This window comes from Panthera pardus, unplaced genomic scaffold (assembly GCF_024362965.1).
Source record: "Panthera pardus isolate Hobbes unplaced genomic scaffold, ASM2436296v1 HiC_scaffold_21, whole genome shotgun sequence".
In the NCBI taxonomy this organism is placed as follows: Eukaryota; Metazoa; Chordata; class Mammalia; order Carnivora; family Felidae; genus Panthera; species Panthera pardus.
In genome coordinates this window covers 13,568,041-13,587,428 of record NW_026526777.1, presented here as the reverse complement: position 1 = coordinate 13,587,428, position 19,388 = coordinate 13,568,041, and the positions used below count along the sequence as shown (strand labels likewise).

General features: G+C 38.5%; 1 protein-coding gene across 1 annotated transcript in view; it reads left to right on the top strand.

Annotated features, from left to right (window-relative positions):
- RRP15 (ribosomal RNA processing 15 homolog) overlaps window positions 1–19,388 on the top strand; it is a 39,395-nt gene that overhangs the window by 1,446 nt on the left and 18,561 nt on the right. Inside the window, exons 2-4 of the mRNA XM_019465643.2 lie at window positions 10,661–10,935; window positions 13,421–13,518; window positions 15,904–16,105. Of these exons, the coding sequence (XP_019321188.2) occupies window positions 10,661–10,935; window positions 13,421–13,518; window positions 15,904–16,105 (575 nt within the window). The remainder of the gene's footprint in view (window positions 1–10,660; window positions 10,936–13,420; window positions 13,519–15,903; window positions 16,106–19,388) is intronic.

The following is a 19,388-nucleotide window of genomic DNA, read 5'->3' as shown; positions in this document are numbered from 1 at the left end:
AGAAACTGCCATTTACTACTGCAGTCTCTAGGTAATTACACTCCTCATCCCCTTTCAAAGGAGTTGAGGAAAACGGTCCATTTGTTGAGCAGGAATTAGAAGTTGTGGTTCTGATATTTCTTGTACTCAACAGACTAGTTCATGTGGGGTTGTCAGAGAAAGAAACCCTGCATTTGAAGCAGAATGTCAGTACTGCTTACAAATTTGGGTGTCAGTCAGATTTGTCTGTTCAAGTACTGAATAATTCCAAGTTAGAGCTGTTCTGACTTCTCAGTGCAGTATTGTCAATGCTGATTAGGTCCTGAGGTTCTCTCACTACTGTAGATCCATTACATTGTGGATTAAGAAAGGTCTGGGGTAATGTGGAAACCTAATTATCTAATGTAGTTGGATAACTTCATGTTGAGGATACAAAAGATGAATAAACTTCTGCTCTAGAATTATAGTCTTAGGGAAGATAGATATTAAACACAGGACTGCAATATGTTTTGAGTATTATTGAAAAGTAGTTGTTACAATCACGGTCCAATTAAAATGGTATAAGGATGGAAACAGAAACCCATATCCTGTAGAACCCAGCTTAGGCATTGCTTCCTGTCTTACACGTATTACTCAGAGTATACTCTGTTATTATTTTAACATGTCTTTCTCCTTATAGATATAGGTTCCCCAAATGCTGGAACTATGTCCTATTTATTTTCATAGGGCCTTCCTTGCATATTTTAGTATTAGGTAGATTTTCTTGTTGAATAAATGGATAAGGTGGCATTTCATCTAGGCCTTAGAAGGATGAATAATTTCGTAAGTCTGGGGGTGGAGATGACGGTTTCCTCAGGCCTACAGGAAAAAGCAAGTACGATGGCACGCAGTCTCTTAAGATGCATGGGCTAGTTAGGACACAATGAATTGTCTGCTATGGCTGTAGCTATTCAAAGAAGTTAAACAAGTGAAACTGGGAACAGAGGGTGAAGCCAGATTGTAAAGAGCCTTGTGTGTCGTATGAAGGAGATTGGACCCTCCATTTGTAGGGAGTAGGGAGCTATTGAGAACTTTTAAGGCAGAGGATGACACATGTTTATAAATACCACTGCTGCTCTATGGCGACTGACATGGAGTGCCAGAACCATTGATTGGCAGTTGCAAACCTGAGTCAGGGCTTGCACTAGCAGGACTCTGAAGAGAGAGAAGGGACCCACTTGAAATGTTTTTCAGAAGGAAAACATTCAGTTTTCCAAATAACCAACTTACAAAAAAAAACTCATAGCACCATAAATTTCAGGTGTACTCTACTGGCAGAGCAATTACATAATAACAGCTGTATTTTTTGAGCATTTCTATGTACTGTTCTGTGCTCCTCATAGGTGCATCAGTGCAGTTAATTCTGACAACAGCTCTATGAAATAGATATTATTTTTACTTTACTTATGGGAAACTGAGACCCAGAGAAGTTATAACTTGCTTATCCCAATACATAAGCTGATCATCGGGTTGATAAATGACAGCCATTATTGAAGTTTGGCTTTAGTGTCTACACTCTTGACCACTGCTTCTTTTCTCTTCACTTTCTGGTCTGTACCCTGTAAGTTTTGACTTCGTTGTCTCCATCAGGATTTCCTTCAGGATTTAGACTGTACCTCTGCAACAGAGGTAAATTATAAAAACCCTTTTATTTAATAATACATTGAGTAATGTAGGTCCATTGGTTATAAGATGGCACGTCCTCCCTTTGCCTAATTCAGAATTTGTTATTTAATATAAGGATTCGCTGTTTTCCTTTCATGAAATCAGTTGTTTCTGGAAAGGTGACCCATCTTTTGTAGTTCGGTTATTTATGTACGTGTGGCCTTAGCAGAACTAGTAAGATTTCAAAAAATTTCAGCTAATGGACGCTGAGAAACTTTAAAAGCAGAAGATTGAATTTGGCTTCAGACACATCAATGAATCAGTGTGCAAATTATAGGCTTATTAAAGTGAAGTGTACCGACTCATTTTATCAGGAAACTGAATCAGAGGCTTCTCTTTGAACTTTAATTGGATCCTAAAAATTGATAAAGATGTGCCTTATCATGAATATTTGAAAGCAGATTCATTTAGCAAGATGCTACTTAAATTCCATAGAAAACACACAGGTATAACCCATGCATTGTTTGAGCTTTTCCCTCTGGCTTTAATTTGTTTTGACACATTATGTAAGAAACATAAAAGTGTATATATACATAGATGCTTTTTACCAGTGTAAAACTCTTAAGTATTGTTTGTGAGACTTTGCAGAAGTTTCCTGGTTCTGATAAGAGAGTTTGTCAGCTTTGGTAACAGCAGTATCAGAATTTGGCATAGAACCTGATACATGATATAGTACTTAATATCCATTTAGTTAGTCACTGAATAAATTGGAAGTTTCACTTACTGTGATTTTTTACACTCTTCTCTTGTAGTAGGTTTTGTTGAGGGTAAAATTAACAAAGTGTATATAATGTAAACTTACATGATAGCAAAATGATTCAGACTGAATTTTAGTAAATTGTAATACTTTTCGGTAGGGTTTGGAATTTGATCATAGTAGTATCACAAGTGATTACAAATCAGAGCTATGTGGGAGGTAAAATATCAAGCATTATAAAGGGGATGATGACACCTGTATCTGAGTTAACCTTAAACTGCTCAAATTTATTGAACTGATACCTTCTTGCAGGTTCTGATACAGTGTATAGTTTGTTCTTAAGTTTGTATTCTTTTTTTTTTTTTTTTTTTAAATTTTTTTTTTCAACGTTTTTTATTCATTTTTGGGACAGAGAGAGACAGAGCATGAACGGGGGAGGGGCAGAGAGAGAGGGAGACACAGAATCGGAAACAGGCTCCAGGCTCCGAGCCATCAGCCCAGAGCCTGACGCGGGGCTCGAACTCACGGACCGCGAGATCGTGACCTGGCTGAAGTCGGACGCTTAACCGACTGCGCCACCCAGGCGCCCCAAGTTTGTATTCTTAAAACACACACAGGCACACATAGCCTCCCTAGTTAGTAAAACAAGTCAGGCGAAGACGTAAAAACAATGGTTGATGATATCAAGTATCATGCAGGGGAGGTTGATAACCTCCACCTCTGTGTTATCCTGGAACTACTCAGATTTATTGAATTGATGCAGTGTTGAAGGTTTAGACACAATGCTAACTTTATTCTTAAGCTTGTAGTCTGTTTGAAAAAAAAGATTCTGTAGTCAGTAAATTAACCCAGGTGAAAAAAGCCTCGGTCATTATCCAGCGCAATGATGCAATCAACCCCTCCCTCATAGCAAGGGCCCATGTGACTGTAACCTGGTAGAGAAGAATGGTAATTTCATGTTTTCTAAATTGTTCTGGTCACATATGTGAAAAATGCCCATATACGTCTGACACAAGACTTGATAACAATCCAGTTTAGAAGGTCCTAAGAGCTATCGCTTCATTTTTGATAAACTATAAAGCTGTATTTTAGATATAATAACCTAGCAGATAAATGTGCTTTTCATCAAACTGTAGCTTATAGCTTCCTTCATCATGTAAGTTACTTAAAAATAGCAAAGGAACACGTCTAAGAAATGAAATATATCGTAGTCCTACTTGAGTAGTTTAGCAATTTATAGGACAGACTCAGGAAACAGACTACCTCAGGCCCTATGCTTTGGCTTGCCTAGATAGTACATCTTTTAATTTGTCTTATAGTAGAACTTTAATTTTAATTTTGGTTATTTTTATGGAAAGCTGGGATGACTTCATTTTTTTCAAAGATAAGTGCTTTAAAATTTTTTAAAACATCAATTTTGAATATTCTAAATTCAGTAGTAATTGGCAGGAAAGATCATGTGGCTTGAGCAGAACAAATGATTTACAACTAGAATGGGGAGCAGTAGTTTCAAAACTCTTGATAACTAGGGCAATGTGCATTCTTAGGCAGACTCAGAATGGGGATGAGGAAGGGACTCTTCTGGTTACTGAAGCTTAGAAAAAAATTTTTTTAATGTTTAGTTATTTATTTTGAGAGAGAGGGAGAGGGAGAGCGTGAGCATGAGCATGTGAGCTGGGGAGGATCAAAGAGAAAGGGAGAGAGAGAGAATCCCAAGCCGGCAGAGCCCAGCAAGGGGCTTAATCTCAAGACTGCAAGGTCACGATCTGAGCTGAGATCAAGAATCAGATGCTTAACCAGTTGGGCCACCCAGGTGCCCCTAGAAATTTCTTTTTAATTCAAGCTTTCTTAAATCATTTAATGAATATTTTCTGTTTTAGCTCAGTACAGATTAGTCTGAGTTGAATCTTTGATTCAAAGCTTTCTAGGGCCTCAGGAGTCAAACAGTTGTATTTCTCTGTCCCGTTAACTTTGTAACTTTGGACAAATTTTTAACTTTTCTAAGCTTTGGAATCATCCCCTGTGTAAATAGAAGAATAAGAGCAACTCATAGAGTGTTTTGAAGATGAAATGGTAATCATAAAAAGTGTTTATTTAAATAGTATCTTGCTCCATCCGGATGCCTGGGTGGCTCAGTTGGTTGGTTAAGCATCGAACTTTTGGTTTTGGCCCAGGTCATGATCTCAGTTTGTGAGATCAAGCCCCACATCAGGCTCTGTGCTGACATCAGAGTCTGCTTGGATTCTCTGTCTGTCTCTCTCTCTCTCTGTCCCTTCCTGGTGCGTGCGCATGCTCTCTCTCTCTCTCTCTCTCAAAATAAATACACTTTAAAAACAATAAAAATAGTGTCTTGCTCTAAATATATGTTAGCTAGTTAGAATTGTCAGTATTTTAGAGTACTTTGAAAAGTTGTGGCACATTGTGCACCTGGCTGGCTCAGTTGGTAGAGCATCCAGCTCTTGTCCATGGGGTCGTTAGTTCAAGCCCCACTTTGGGTGTAGAGCTTACTTTAAAAAAAAAAAAAAAAAAAGTCATGGGACAGTGACATTGATCACTTCTAAAATAAAGTCAAAATTAGTCTTCACTTGATAATTCCCTGGCACGTGCCTTATAGGCTGTAACTGAGACAGTAGATAGAATTGTAATGGAAGCAAAATTCGTTTTACCCTCTGTTTTTTGGCATCCTTTTCTTTTTTTAAATTTTTTAAAATGTTTGGTTATTTTTGAGAGAGAGAGAGAGACAGAGACAGACAAAGCACGAGTGGGGAGGGGTAGAAAGAGAGGGAGACACAGAATCTGAAGCAGGCCCCAGGCTCTGAGCTGTCAGCACAGAGCCCTACACAGGGCTTGAACCCACCAACTGCAAGATCATGACCTGAGCCGGAGTTGGTCACTCAACTGGCTGAGCCACCCAGGCGCCCCTTTTGGCATCCTTAAATTTGCTATCTCTCATCTCTGGTCTGTCTTCCAGGTTTTCAGTGTCCTTGTTTGCCTGGTTACTCTCTGTTATTTATTTCATGTTGACTACCAGATCTGTAGGAAGTGCTTTTCATGTGTTATCTCATTTAATCAACATAACAAATCAATGAGGTAAATCCTGTTTTCATGCCTGTTTTGCTACAAAGAAACTGAGACAAAGAGGAGACAATACTGTTGGGAAGTAATGGAATCAGGACTTAATGCCAAGTCTGTCTGATTTTATAACCTGAGCTTGTCATCCTTGAGCTGTATAACTAACTGGTCGTCCAAAGATTCCCATTCAGCTCTTCACATGTCTTGTAGATTCTGGCTACCAGCGGTGTTCCTTGCTTGTTCATTTCTCCTTCTCCACAACCACATTAAAATTCTTATCATGTGTGTCTAATGTGTGTGGTATGTAATCAACACTTAAATGTTTACTATGGGCTAGGCACTCTCTTAAGGACTTTATATATATTAACTCTTAATCGTCATAAACGGTATCAGATATTGAAGTAGATACTATTTTATTGCCATTTTTACAAGTGAGGACACTAAGGCAGAGAACTTAATAACCGTCAGAGAAGTCACATAGATTTATATCTGGAGTTGAGGTTGAATTCAGGCAGCCAGACTTCTGTTTTCATACTTTTAACTACCACTAGCTGATGTCTACCAAGTTTTTATGAGGGATTCTGTTTGATTTAGAGTAAATTCTAAAGGTGTGAAGTAAGTTAAATGTTAACCAATAGCCTTAATGCTCCCAGATGGTATTTGTATTTTAAAAGAACAACCTTCTTAATCCAATAGAGAAACTGTTTAAAAATAAAGTCCTAAGGTAAGTACCAAAAGGAAAAAAACACGAGAAATTTGGCCTCTTACTGGAACACACGTATAGTGCTGTAATTTTAAACTGCTTGGTTTTAATTTGGGGGTTAATGTGCATATTTTATTTCTTGGATCGTAAATCAGACCAGCTTTTTTATAAACCAGCCAGCTTTTTATACTCAGTCCTTACTTTCCAGTTCCCAGATCTGGTTTCAGCTGGTCTGAACTTGTTGTCATTTCATAAACATTTCACCTTTAACACTCCCATGCTTTTGGACGTGCTGGTTTATGCTGCCTGGAATGCCCATAATAATGATTATAATAATTTTAATTTTTATATAGGGCATTGATTCAGATCTAGGACATTTTTGGTTCTAGATTTAGTGATCATGCCCCCTGCCTCTTTCATTTCCCCTGGGTTGTGGAATCTTACTTCCTTGGCCTCCTCCCTTCTCTTGTCATTGAAACCCTTGCTTAACCTAAGAAGTGACTTTAATATCCTTTGTAAAAGATATCCCCAAACAGTCACCCTTTCCTCATTACCTTTTCTTTTTCAAAAGAACACTTACGAATTTTACAAATTGTAAAACCAAATTTTGCAGTTGGTTAATGGATTTATCGACCCTACTAAAACATGTGACTTCTTCAAGGAGAGAAACCTACATCTAGATTTTTCACTTTCCCTTTCCTTCCCCATCATTCATGAATGCCCAATAAATATCGAAGGACTGAGTCTTCTTAAAACTTTATCCCATTTCCAAAGGCTAAGGAAAGTAGCTCACTAAATCTGGGATCAGAGACAGATGGTAAATTTGAAAGGGAGCTGGAAGTTTGGGGAGAAGGCAGCAGGAGATGGAAATGCCCATGCCTACCACAGTACCGCAGAGCTCTAACCCTGGCCTGCCAGTATGGTAGGTAGTAACCGCTAGCCACACGTGGCTTTTTAAATGTAAAGGGATTGAAAATTCAGTTCCTCAGGTGTCCTGGACTCATTGGAAGAACTTCAGTAGATTCTAATACCTGGTGGTTAGTGGGCAGCTCCGATAGAATATTTCCATGAATGCAGAAAGTTACATTGGAACCTTTAGTTATTACTTCCAGTAAGCATTCTTTGTAGCCCTTCCTTAATTTCCAGATTTTAAAAATAGGATGTAAATTTAGAGTTAATGTTTAAGGTAACACACAAGACTTCAAAGGAGGTTTTACTTATATGGTGCTGTGGATATATTCACTTAACTTCTGTTGTTAAAGATCAGTTAGTAGAAAATTCAAAAAAAATCTCATTTTCATAGTGTACAGTGAAATTTTAAGAACCAGTTCTACTTTGTGATTTGCTTTATCTTCGGTATCCTTGAAGTAAATCCTGTTTCTTAGTATGCTGGAGGACCTCATTACATTGGCATTTTTTTATTTATATAAAACCTGATCATTTCCATTTTTGCAGTGAATGCCTGACACCTCTGAGTTAGAACTTCTTTTTAGAGATCAAAATTTATGAATCATGTGGATATTTTGGGATTTTTTAATTGGTTTATATGGGTTGTATAAAATGGTGTTATAAAACTTTTCATGGATTTATTGTGTGCCTAGAATATGCATATTGCGATAGTCTGAGTAAGAAACGTCAAGAAAAATAACTAAAGTTTAGAAATAGAGAATTGGAGTAGCTTATTATAGTCGTAAAGTCTTTTGGCTGCCTTTACAGTGCAACTGAAAATGTGAAATTTGTTGCAGTTTGTGTGTGAATTCATCAGGACAAAACACTAGATGTCAGTATTGTAGTTTTGACATTTTACCAGGAGCTGGTACAGACTTCTGTTTTTCATCACCCAGCTCTTCTTCATCAACACAAACTTTTAAGCTGTTATGCCTCTTTACATTTAGATTCCTTTCTTACTAGGAGAAGCACTTGTCACAGAATTGTTTATTTTGCTTTTAATATCCGTGCAGTGCTACTAACTCAGGAATAAAACATGTATATTTTTTTCGTCCAATTACATTCTCTAAACTTTGTTTCTCAGTGTACTTTCCAGGGAACACTGGTCCTAGGAGATGCTTCTCAGGGAAAAATTGTGTGACTCTGAAATCTGGTATATAGTAGACACTCAGATTCATTGAATTGAATGATGGTGCTAAAAGCTTTTGTTTGGCAAAATCTAAGTACTTTTTAAAATGTTTTATAAATAATAAAGTTCTTAAATCACCTGTATTTGCTTGTCAAGGCTTACAGTCACACTTTGTTAGATTTTGTACATTTACCCAGCATGCAGGATACAGAGAAAGCTTCCGATTAAATATGTGGCAAATGAGTATCTACTTAAATTTTTTTTCTCTTTATAAAGAAATGTGCAGAATGTCCTGACTCCTTATTTCAGCTCAGGCCATGATCTCAAGGTTGTGTGGGGCTCCTCACTGGGCTCTGTGCCTGCTTAAGACTCTCTCTGTCTCTCTCTCTGTCTCTCCTCCCCTCCCCCCCTTTCTGTGTCTGTCCCACTCGTGCTCGCTCTCTCTCAAAAAAAAAAAAAGGAAAAGAAATGTGCAGCATAGCATAATAGGGCAGTAGAATTATTAGCAATTTCTTCCATTCTCATTTACTTTTTGATAACATTGACACACTTATCACGCTTTGAAGATACTTTATTTTTGCTCATGTGCTTGAGGTTCATTTTTTTCTATACGTGTAAAATGTTTCATATGTTTTTATATTCCGTTTCCTTATGTTAGAAATTTTCATCTGAAATGTATTAAATAATTTGGTTTTACATCTTTTTCATTTCATAAATTCCCAATACTTAAATAAAGGTATTAATGGCAGAATTGCAGGTATTACAATGACTAGCAAAGTCGGATCTTTCTGGCACATGTCTCTTAATTCGTGACCTACAAGGGAGATAGAGAGGATCACCCAGAAGTTAACAGCTGACTATACGTTCAGCTCCTTTTATTTTTGTCATGACAATAAGCTGAATTAAGGGGGAAAAAGAAAGGATATTTAAAACAATATGCACATTTAAATGAGATTACTTAAGGAAGGGGGGAGTTGAGTCGAGGGGCAGGCAGGTTATTTTGAAGTAAGAACGAAAAACAATGAGACTTCTCAGAGGTAGGAGCAGACGTCCTGGTTATGATGCTTCGCTCTGATGCGGGGAGATAGACCCAGCACAGACTCCCCAGAACGCGGTGCTTTTCTAGCTCCTCTTCTGCTTATGAAGAAATATTCCAAGTTACTAAGCTGTCGGATGATTGTCTCCTTTGAAGGATTTCCTAATAAGCTCCATAGGCTTCTGAAGAACAAAACGGAAGCTGTCCAGAAGGCTGTGGCTCCTGTCGATGTACACATACCATGCTGGTGGTCCTGTTGGTCGAGTGCATTGAGCTCTGGAAGTTGAGAAAGCATGCAAAACTTCAAGTTCAAGAGCTTCTCAGCAACTTGATTTTTAGGCAAGGCCACTGATTAGACTCTTCTTTCTGCCGACCTTCTGACCCCAGCTATTTGAGTCTTAAAAGATGAACAAGCTGGCAGGAGTGCCTGGGTGGCTCAGTCAGTTAAGCGTCTGACTTCCCCTCAAGTCGTGATCTCATGGTTTGTGAGTTCGAGCCCCACATGGGGCTCTGTGCTGTTAGCATGGAGCCTGCTTAGGATCCTCTGTCCCCACTTCTCTCTTTCCCTCTCCCACTTGCATTCCCTTTTTCTCTCTCTCAAAAATAAACAAACATTAAAAAAAAAACCCAGATGGACAGGTGGCAAATAACCCATCTGTACTTTTCGTGGAGATTGTGATGATAAAATTCCAGCAGTCCGCTTTCATAGCCGCGGCTCAGAACTTGATGTTATCATTCAGTTGCCATTTAATCTTCAGTATCTTGGGTGGATGTTACTTTATTAGATTATTTTTCAGAAATGTTAAAACACCTAACTTTATAATGTTATGTGCAAATTCTATAAAAGAAGGCTGTGTTTTTATGTTTGTTTTATAGATTTTCACACACACAAATTGAGAATTTTAAATCTCTGGGTCAAATCTCCAGAGAGGTTATTCTGACTTCCTGTACCATGGAGACATTATGCCATTTTCTTGATGATTAAAGTTGTTTGCTAATCGTTTTAAAAATATAATCTTCATTAGTCTCTTTGAGTAGTTTAATGACACAATTAAGGCCCATGGACTTGACCGCAGCCTACACTGCCCCCATGTCAGTACCTGCTGCTACCTCGATGGCTGAGCGGTGGTGTGGGCTGTCAGATTTGTTTCTCCTACCTGGGTCCTGGGTGCTGAGGCCCAGCATGACTGGGCCAGGTCTTTGGGGCCTGATGACTGCAGGGTGGAGGGTCCTTTTGCCCTCTGCTGGCATTGAGCTGCGGGACTTGGAAAGCCCCCTCTTGCAGGAACAGAGGCAGATGGAGGACTGTCAGCTTTAGAAAGGCCCTGGGGGTCGGCATGGCCTTGGCAGCCTCTTCCTCAGGTGTTAGAGTTAACTTGTGTCTACTCTTAGGTTCTGTAAGAAGCTGTGGGCCAGAAAAGGATCACTTTTCTTCTGATGATGAAGCAGCGGAAGCTGATAATGAAGATGAAGTTGAACCCAGCGGCAATGAAAATGGAAATGCACCCGGAGCTAGTGTTGGAACTAATGTGGGCTGGGCGGATGCCATGGCCAAAATTCTTAACAAAAAAACTCCTAAAAGCAAACCCACGATTCTGGTCAAAAACCGAGAGCTGGAAAGGGAAAAAGAAAAGTTAAAACAAGAGAGACTGGAGAAAAGAAAACAGGTGTGTCTTACTGGCTGTTTTGTAGATCAACTGTTTGCCTCGTCTGGTTACTATCTGCACCGAATCCTTCCTGGCAGTGTTGGTCCAGTTCCCATTCTGGCTGTTAACTGGCTTCTGACACAGGGGTGAATAACCACAGTTTTGTTCAGAAACCTCATCTAAATTACTCCATTGAGCACATTCACTTTTTAAGCATCTAAGCAAAGAAATAGAAATTAAACTCCCAAGCAATTTATCCTTTTAAAAGCAAGTAAGTTATACATGTGGCAGTGACTCCTAGGGCTAAGTATTTCATTCAGTTTTGCTGTTTGTATCATCATCATTAGGTTCTGAAGCAATATAATCCTGTTAGTTACTTTTTGCTAAAAACCTATTTTCTAATATAAATCTATGAAGATGTCATCCTCAGGGATTGGTTGCAGTTCTGCAAACGGACTATTTCAGTGCTAGATAAACTTGAATTCATTATAACTTTGGTTAAAGCACTGATGATAGAAGTTAGACTCACACTGTCTGCTGATTAGAGGGCAGAAGTTGGACTTGAGTTTGCCATTGTATATTATAAAAATAAAGAAACAATAAGATTTTTAAATCTCTTGTACTTGATGATGTATTTTTATGTCTAAAATACTTTTTAATGAAAGAAAAATAACTTTCTATAATCGTACTGACAATGTAGAAGTACTGATTTCCAAGAGGTACTTCCTAGGTAAAAAAAGAAAAATAGATTTGAATTGGCATATATTTCCTTTTAAGTTCATCATCCCCCTTCCCTTGTTTCAAGGGAATTGTTTTCTTTGTTTCTAATGCTAGTTACTCTGTGCAGAAGGCTATATGAAGATGAGCTTTTTCAAGTGTTGCATTTAGAAACAGTTATTAATTCAGTATTCTCATTTTACTTTAAGATAAATTTTATCTCTAGATCTTACTAATAGCTTTTCAACTGAAAATTTGAATCTTTATTTTCTGACAAAAGCTGGAGGAAGCTTTAAAAATAAGATCCTTAATTACTTCTAGCCCCAGTGTTCTAGTGAAGGTAAGAACATTTTGAAGCCAAGAGAAATGGGTCTCTTCACTCTGCTCCAGGCCAGTGCTTTGTAAGCTAGAGATGATACTGTTCACATAACATATGAAAACATTGGGGCGCCTGGGTGGCTCAGTTGGTTAAGCATCCGACTTCGGCTCAGGTTATGATCTCACGGTTCGTGGTTCCAGCCTTGCCTCAGGCTCTGTGCTGACAGCTCAGAGCCTGGAGCCTTCTTCGGATTCTGTGTCTCCCTCTCACTCTGCCCCGGCCCTGCTCACACTCTGTCTCTGTCTCTCAAAAAAGTGAATAAACGCTAAAAAATATACATTTACAAAGGGGGGAAAAAAAAGAAAACACACCTATTGATACCAGAAACAGGGCACAATAGATACAAACGCTCTTATATATTTCTGAGTAGAGTCTATGCAAATCATCATTGTTTTTTACTGTTAAATATTGTCAGTTTCTGGAATATCAAGTACTTATTTCTAATCATAAGTATAAAAATATACTTCCAATTTTTTAAAAAGTATTTGGGGATTATGCATGCCTTGGGTACTACAGATAATTAAGACTCAGCTGTTTTAAACTTACAAGTAAGATTTTTAAATTTCTGGCATAATCTGCTACTGAATTTCATGACAGTTAAAGTAAATTATCTGATCTGGGAAGGAATCTATTCCCTTAGAAAGGAATCTGGCTAATCTTTTATAGCGAGAGCAGGAATTTGATTTTACTGTGATTAGACGTTTTCATTAATACAAAATGAGACATTACACAGATGGAGAAAAGGAACAGATAAAAGGAGATTTTTTCCTACTGGTTCTAATTATGCCTTTGATGCTCACCAGCTTCTTGGGGATGAGCTCATCGTATTTGGTGTATTTGATATTAGGTGATACGTTGGCCCGAGACGGCAGTATATGCCAATGGCATATGACGTGCTGATGTGTCACGTCAGGTGCCTGGGACCAGAGTACTAATGGATATGATGCTCTGCTTTTAAAAGCTGATACAAATTCTTAACAATTCTGACTACTGAGAAAGACAGTTTCTGAAAAATAAAGAATGTTTAAACTTGTGGTTACCAAAGACGGTAGTTTGGGGTCTGCCTGATGCTTAACCTCCGATGATCTGGTGGTGGCAGGTCAGGTAGGTGGCTCTCTCACACCCACCTTGTCCTGCCTGGCTCGGTCAGGCCCCTGCTCTGGCAGTTCTCCAGGCCCCTGCTGTCAGAGAGCCTGACGGAAACTCACTTTGTGCTTCTCACATGACATGCTGAGTGCTAACCACAGGCCCCCTGAGCTGAACCCCCCAAATGTGGGTTTTTTCAGTCCTTGTGACAAACTAAGCCAGAATGATTTATTACCTTTGTCCTTTCACAGAGTATCATATCAAAGTATGCTGCACTTTCAAAAATGCCTAATATTCTTTCACATAACAATATTTATAACACAGCTCGATAAGAAGCGGGAATGGGAAATGATGTGCAGAGTAAAGCCAGATGTTGTCAAAGACAAAGAAACAGAGAGAAATCTTCAGAGAATTGCAACAAGGTAAGACTGTTCTTGCCCTTTAAAAAATAAGTATACTAAAGCTTTGATAGTGATCCATTTCTGACTAGACCTGGTTCTTAAGCTCTGCCTTCTCAGAGCCATGTGATTTATATCAAAACCTGCCTACTTAATACTGAATTCAGCCAAAGGTTTTGCAGGTCTCGTGAGGCAAGAATATCATGTCCTCAGTGTATATTTGGTTTGAACCAATTTGAGATCATCTTGTTTTTATAGTCACGAGAACAGTGTAATTAGACATGCATTTCTCTTATGACGATTGTCTGAATTTATGGCACTAGATGACTGTTTTTGTTGTCTTGCATTGTACTTGAGGCGTAAGGAATTCTGCATTATAGCAGCTTTATGCAGGCCTTTCACTCTGCATTTTTTATCATTGGCACCAGATGTTTACTTGATGCCCTCTGTGTCCAAAGATAAATAGAACCTGGTGGCTGCTGGGTGGTCCTTGCCTACTCACCTGTAGGAATTCTAGTCTCTTTGAGACCAGAGGTATATCCTGTGTGTTAGGAACATACAGCAGCAGATTGTCAGGGCAGTGGGGAAGACTTCACAGAGGAGAGAACATTTGAGCTGCTACTTGAAGAATATAGCAATTATATGTAACGGAATTACTTTTAATTTTCTAGTTACCTACATTATTTGGGTCATTTTTTAAATCCATCTGACTGTTCTACAGTGAGATAAGAGTTTGAACAGTAGAGCCAGACTGCTGGGTTCAGATCCCAGTGCCGTAAACTTAATCATCTGTGTGTCCTTGTGCATGCTACCTAATTTTTCTCCATCTCAGTTTATTTACTTGTAAAAACAGTAGAATATTGTGTCCACCCTGCAGGATTTCTCTGAGAATTAAATAAATTAATAACATAAAAAGAATTTAGAAAAGTGTATGGTTGGTGCACAAGAATAAGTACCTCCTTAGATTTTATACCCTAGGTACGTCACTTCCCTCACTTTGGTCCCAGCCCTGCTTGGGAGGCTATGGATTTTTATCCTCCTTATAAGCTAATAAGCTAGCCTGTTAGTTTCCTGGATACTGGCAGAAGACAGGAGACTTTGGGTCAGAGACGAAGGACTGTTGGCAAAGCAGTGGCCAGAGCGTCACGTTCCCACTGGTTACCATTGTCCCTCAGGGGCAACACAGGTGCCGTGTATGGATGCTTGAGTGTGCGATGGGTTGTGTTACAGGAGAACACTGTTCTTGGGAATCTGTTGCTTTTATGGTGAATGGTAACAAGCCTGCTCTTTGTCTTGGGGAGATGTTACCTCTTCCCTCGAGGTTGCATACCGTAAACTAACTCTCAGAAGTGACCTGTGTAAGGAACAGTCAGGGCCTTGCATCCTTGAAAAACTTAGCAAGAATGTACAGAGATGCTCAGGGTCCATGGCAGAGTACCTCTCCCAGTGATAGAATTTTAGAGCTGGAAAGGATGTTAATAGTTTAAATCAGTGTTGTCCAATAGAAATATAATGTGAGCCACATATATATTTTAAAATTATTTGGTAGCCACATTGAAAACAGTTAAAAAAGAGAGAGGGGTGAAATTAACTTGAGTAATGTATTTTATTTAACCCATTATAGCCAAGTCATTTTTATTTTATCATATAGTCAGTAGAAAACAATTATTAATGAGATTTTAAAATCCTCTTTTTTCATACTAAGTCTTCAGAATTGAGTGTGTATCGTAAACCTGGAGTATATTGCAATTTGGACTAGCCAGTTCTATTTCATGGCTCACTAGCTCTGTGTGGCTCATGGCTACTGTAATGGACACTGCAGGTCCTAACCTTCAGAATTCATCTTGGAATGAACTTAACTACAGAACAAAGTTTTTTAAATAAGTATTTCTTAAAACTGGATTTTAAAATTAGTTTTATATTAGAAGAATTGCAGATAATATAACTGAATATTTTTTAAGCTACTTGAGTATAATTTTTCCCATTTATATAACAAATTGAGATCTAGAAAACCTTCTAGATGTTACAGTCAGATGGTTAGACAGCTAACTGTGAAGGCTGCTCTCTTTCCAGCACATAATGATGCCTTCAGTTATTGTAGAATTCTATTTTGAGAAATAAATGTTTTGTTAAAAGTAATTTTTAGTTCTAATTGCACAGAAGTTGATTGAGAAAGATGAAAGCTGAAAAGAAAAATCACCTATAAATTCACGTATATTTATTCTCTGTTCAGAAATTTATATTCCTTCGTTGAGATGTATGTTCATTTTTCAGATTTAGCTGTTTTCATTTGAGTGCCTATTAAATGCCTGCCTCTTTCCTAAGTGGTAAAAATACATTGTTTTCATCCTCCACGTTTGTACTCTAGTGTAATTGTATTTAATGTTCTGGTCATTTTCTGTTCTGTAGGGGTGTGGTACAGCTATTCAATGCTGTTCAGAAGCATCAAAAGAACGTTGACGAAAAGGTTAAGGAAGCCGGAAGCTCAATTAGAAAACGTGCTAAATTGATATCGACTGTTTCCAAGAAAGATTTCATCAGCGTTCTGAGAGGGATGGATGCAGGTACAAGTGAGAAAAGTTCAAGTGGAAAGAACTTGAAAGCCAAACAGGTAAGACTTTTATGTAGGATTCAGTACATCTGACTTTTAGCTCCTAAACTAAAGTTTTGGGGTGAAAAAGCACACTACAGATGTAAAGGTTTGGATTCTTAAGCTTCATGATGACTTATTCAGTATGGAAGTTGCCAGTTAAAAGTGACATACGTACCCCTGCTGTTAGCGGTCGGGAACCGGGGGAGTCAGAGATGGAGCGGGATCTCCGTATCTGAAACCCTGCCCTTCGTGCCTTTTGGAGAATAGAAACCTGAGTGAGGGATACGGCTTCGGTTTGAGATGTTCACTCACAGAGGTAACCGTGATGGTGTGTAACTTCAAAATGTGAAGGGTCGGAGCTTTGGGGAACACGGTGGAGACGAGCTTTGGGGAACACCGTGGAGAGTCATCCTTGTGCCGAGGCCGCTTGGTGATGTCTGACCGGTTGGAAGATAAGAGTATAAATACCGTTGGTAACGTCTGGCACCGTAACGTTGCTTCTCCAGTTCTTTCCACCTGTGGGCCCCAATAGTTTCCTTCTTAATGTGCCAGGTGAGAGGTTCTGAAATGTGCTGCACTCTCGGTAGGGCTGTTTGTTTTGTTTTTCAATGAAAGCGAAGTACAGGTTACTTGATGGCTTCATTTCTGTTGCATCGGGCAACGGAGTCTGTGTTAGAAGTTGTTTGCTTGTCTTTTGGTTTGCCATTTGAACCTCTGGCAAGAAGGGCATTCAGGAGTTTCGTGCTAGCCTAGGGGTTCAAGTATTTTTTCAAGTTATTTGACTAAGTTGCCATTTTACCTAATTTTGACAGAAGTTTTCTAGGCCGTTTAACTTTATCTCTTGCATATTAAGGGGCCCCAATTTTTTTTTAATTATCTGTATGATACTGATGCTCACTGGTGCTGCTATTTTAAAGTGTTTGTCAGAATTACGTATAAACACATGAATACTGTATTTGGGGATGTATGCTTTTTAGTTAAAAAAATCTAACCTTCTTTGTTCTCACAAGGGACATTTTACTCTAAAAATTAGAGAAAGACCCAGCAGCATTGAGCAAGAAAGAGCTAGCGGGAAGACGGAAAAAGAAAGATCTTTGTTTTTTTTCTTTTTTTCTGTTCATTTCAAAATAATTTTTAATAGAAGCATTTGTTTTGCTTTGGGATTATTTTTTCCATGAGTTGTGAAACTACATAAAGGGTTCTTTCCAGTGCCATTGTTTCTTCTTTCTTACCATTTGCATTTTTGCCCTTGACTTTCTTTTATTCTACTTCACTGTCAAACCAGTGGCTTTGCTCTCAAAATAATTTGTTTCTAAAACTTCTTACCCCATACTAACAACACTTTGGCACATTTATTTTTAAAATGTTGCTTTCACTGTGATTTCATTTTTATGGGAAAACCACCAGAGTCATTATTTTTATTGGGCTTGGTTTTGCATGTGAATAACATAAAAAAAGTAATATAGTATTTCTGATAGGGTCATTTATTAATATCAAAAATATTTACCTAAGTGCCTGTTTGTACCTGGTGCTATCCTTGTATCTTTTAAAGTCTTACAATTCAGACAGACAGATGACTTAAGGTAAATAAGATTAACAGATTCTACATTAGTATGTCTAGACTGCACATTATCAGTTACACTAGGCATAGTAAGAGGTAAATTCAGTGACTGCCCTTTTTGTGGGAGAAGTTTTGACTTAACTGTAATATGCATTTAGGACGTAGGTCAGCAAACCTATGAAGTTACTTGAAATAGATGGGCTTTTTAAGAGAGAGAGAGAATCCCAAGCAGGCTCCACATCATCAGCACGGAGCCCATCGCGGGGCTCGATCCTGCAAACTGTGAGGTCATCACCTGAGCTGATATCAAGAGTCAGACGCTTGACTGAGCCACCCAGGTGCCCCAAAATGGGTGGATTTTAAAACAGTTGAAGAGAAGGAGACAAGTTAAAGGTGGGAATGGTGGGCCAAAATGCTATTCAGAAATTAGAAATAGATTAATGAAATGGATAAAGGAGGATATTAATTAAGTAAAAAATAAGATTTTCCGTTTTTTCTCATATTTTGCCTTTTCTTAGCACCATTGCTATTGCTGTTGCACATTTTCCTAATAGATGCCCCTTCCCTTCTCAGTCTTAACAGAAGAGCTTTTGTGAAAGTTCTCATTGTCCCTTTCCTGGGCATAATGGGTCGGAACCCAGGCTTTTCATCCTGTATTCCTAATGTTAGGAAATCTTTAAAATTTAGAGTCAGTCCATGTATAAACTGCGTTCACTGGCAGCTGTCTATCAGAATACCAATCTGGAAATACCTGCTTTATGTCTTCAGTTCCTTAACCCTGTCCTGTTATTCGTAGTTGTGGCATTAAAGTCTTACGTTCAAAAACAAAAAAAAGCCAGCAGTTTCATGTTAAGAAAGCCGGATAGAATTATAATAATATAAACTAGAGATTGGATCCATTATACGAACATACATTAGGAGTGCGTTTGTTTTTGTTTTGTTTTGCTTTATTTTATTCTTCAGAAACACTTAGAACTTGGGCTGATGTGTTGGCTGATTATATGTAGTGGGTGGCATGGTGGCTCCTTAAATGATAAGTCCATGTTCTGATTCCCAGAACCTGTGAATGTACTTTATTTAGAAAAGGGGTCTTTGCAGATATAATTAACTTCAGGATCTTGAGGTGAAGAGATCATTCTGAATTGTCTGGGTGGGTTCTAAATCCAGTGTTAAGTATCCTTACAAGAGATGCACAGGGGAGATTTGCCAGACAGAAGTAGGAGGAGGCAAAGTAACCACAGAGGCAGAGATGGGGGTGATGTGGCCCACAAGGCAGACAGCATTCAGTATGTAGACTTGTTCAGTACAGTCTCCTGTGTTAATCAGTGTTCCTGAGTTCAAGACTTTTCTGGTTCAGTATCTTCAGAGACTAAACTACCTGTCCATGTTAGGGTCTGTCACCAGCCTCCATCAGCCAGGGAGGGAACTTAGAAGCCCAACTGCTTCTTAACACAGACTGTCAGCCAATCTTGTATTTTTATCACACCGTCTCACCTCCACTTGCCCCCTCGCGTCCAGTTCCTAAGCATGGATCCAATTTCTCACTTAAACGTTAGCTTTTTCTTCTTTCTAATTGGTTACCACTACTCTATCCAGTTTTCATTTATATCCCAAAACTTGTTGGCATATTGTGTCTATAATTATTTCCCCTTCTGTGTTGTTTCCTTGTTTGTTTATAACTTTAATACTTTTGATTTCAGTTGGCTTTCCATAAGAATTAGAGATAAATACGTGTCTGCT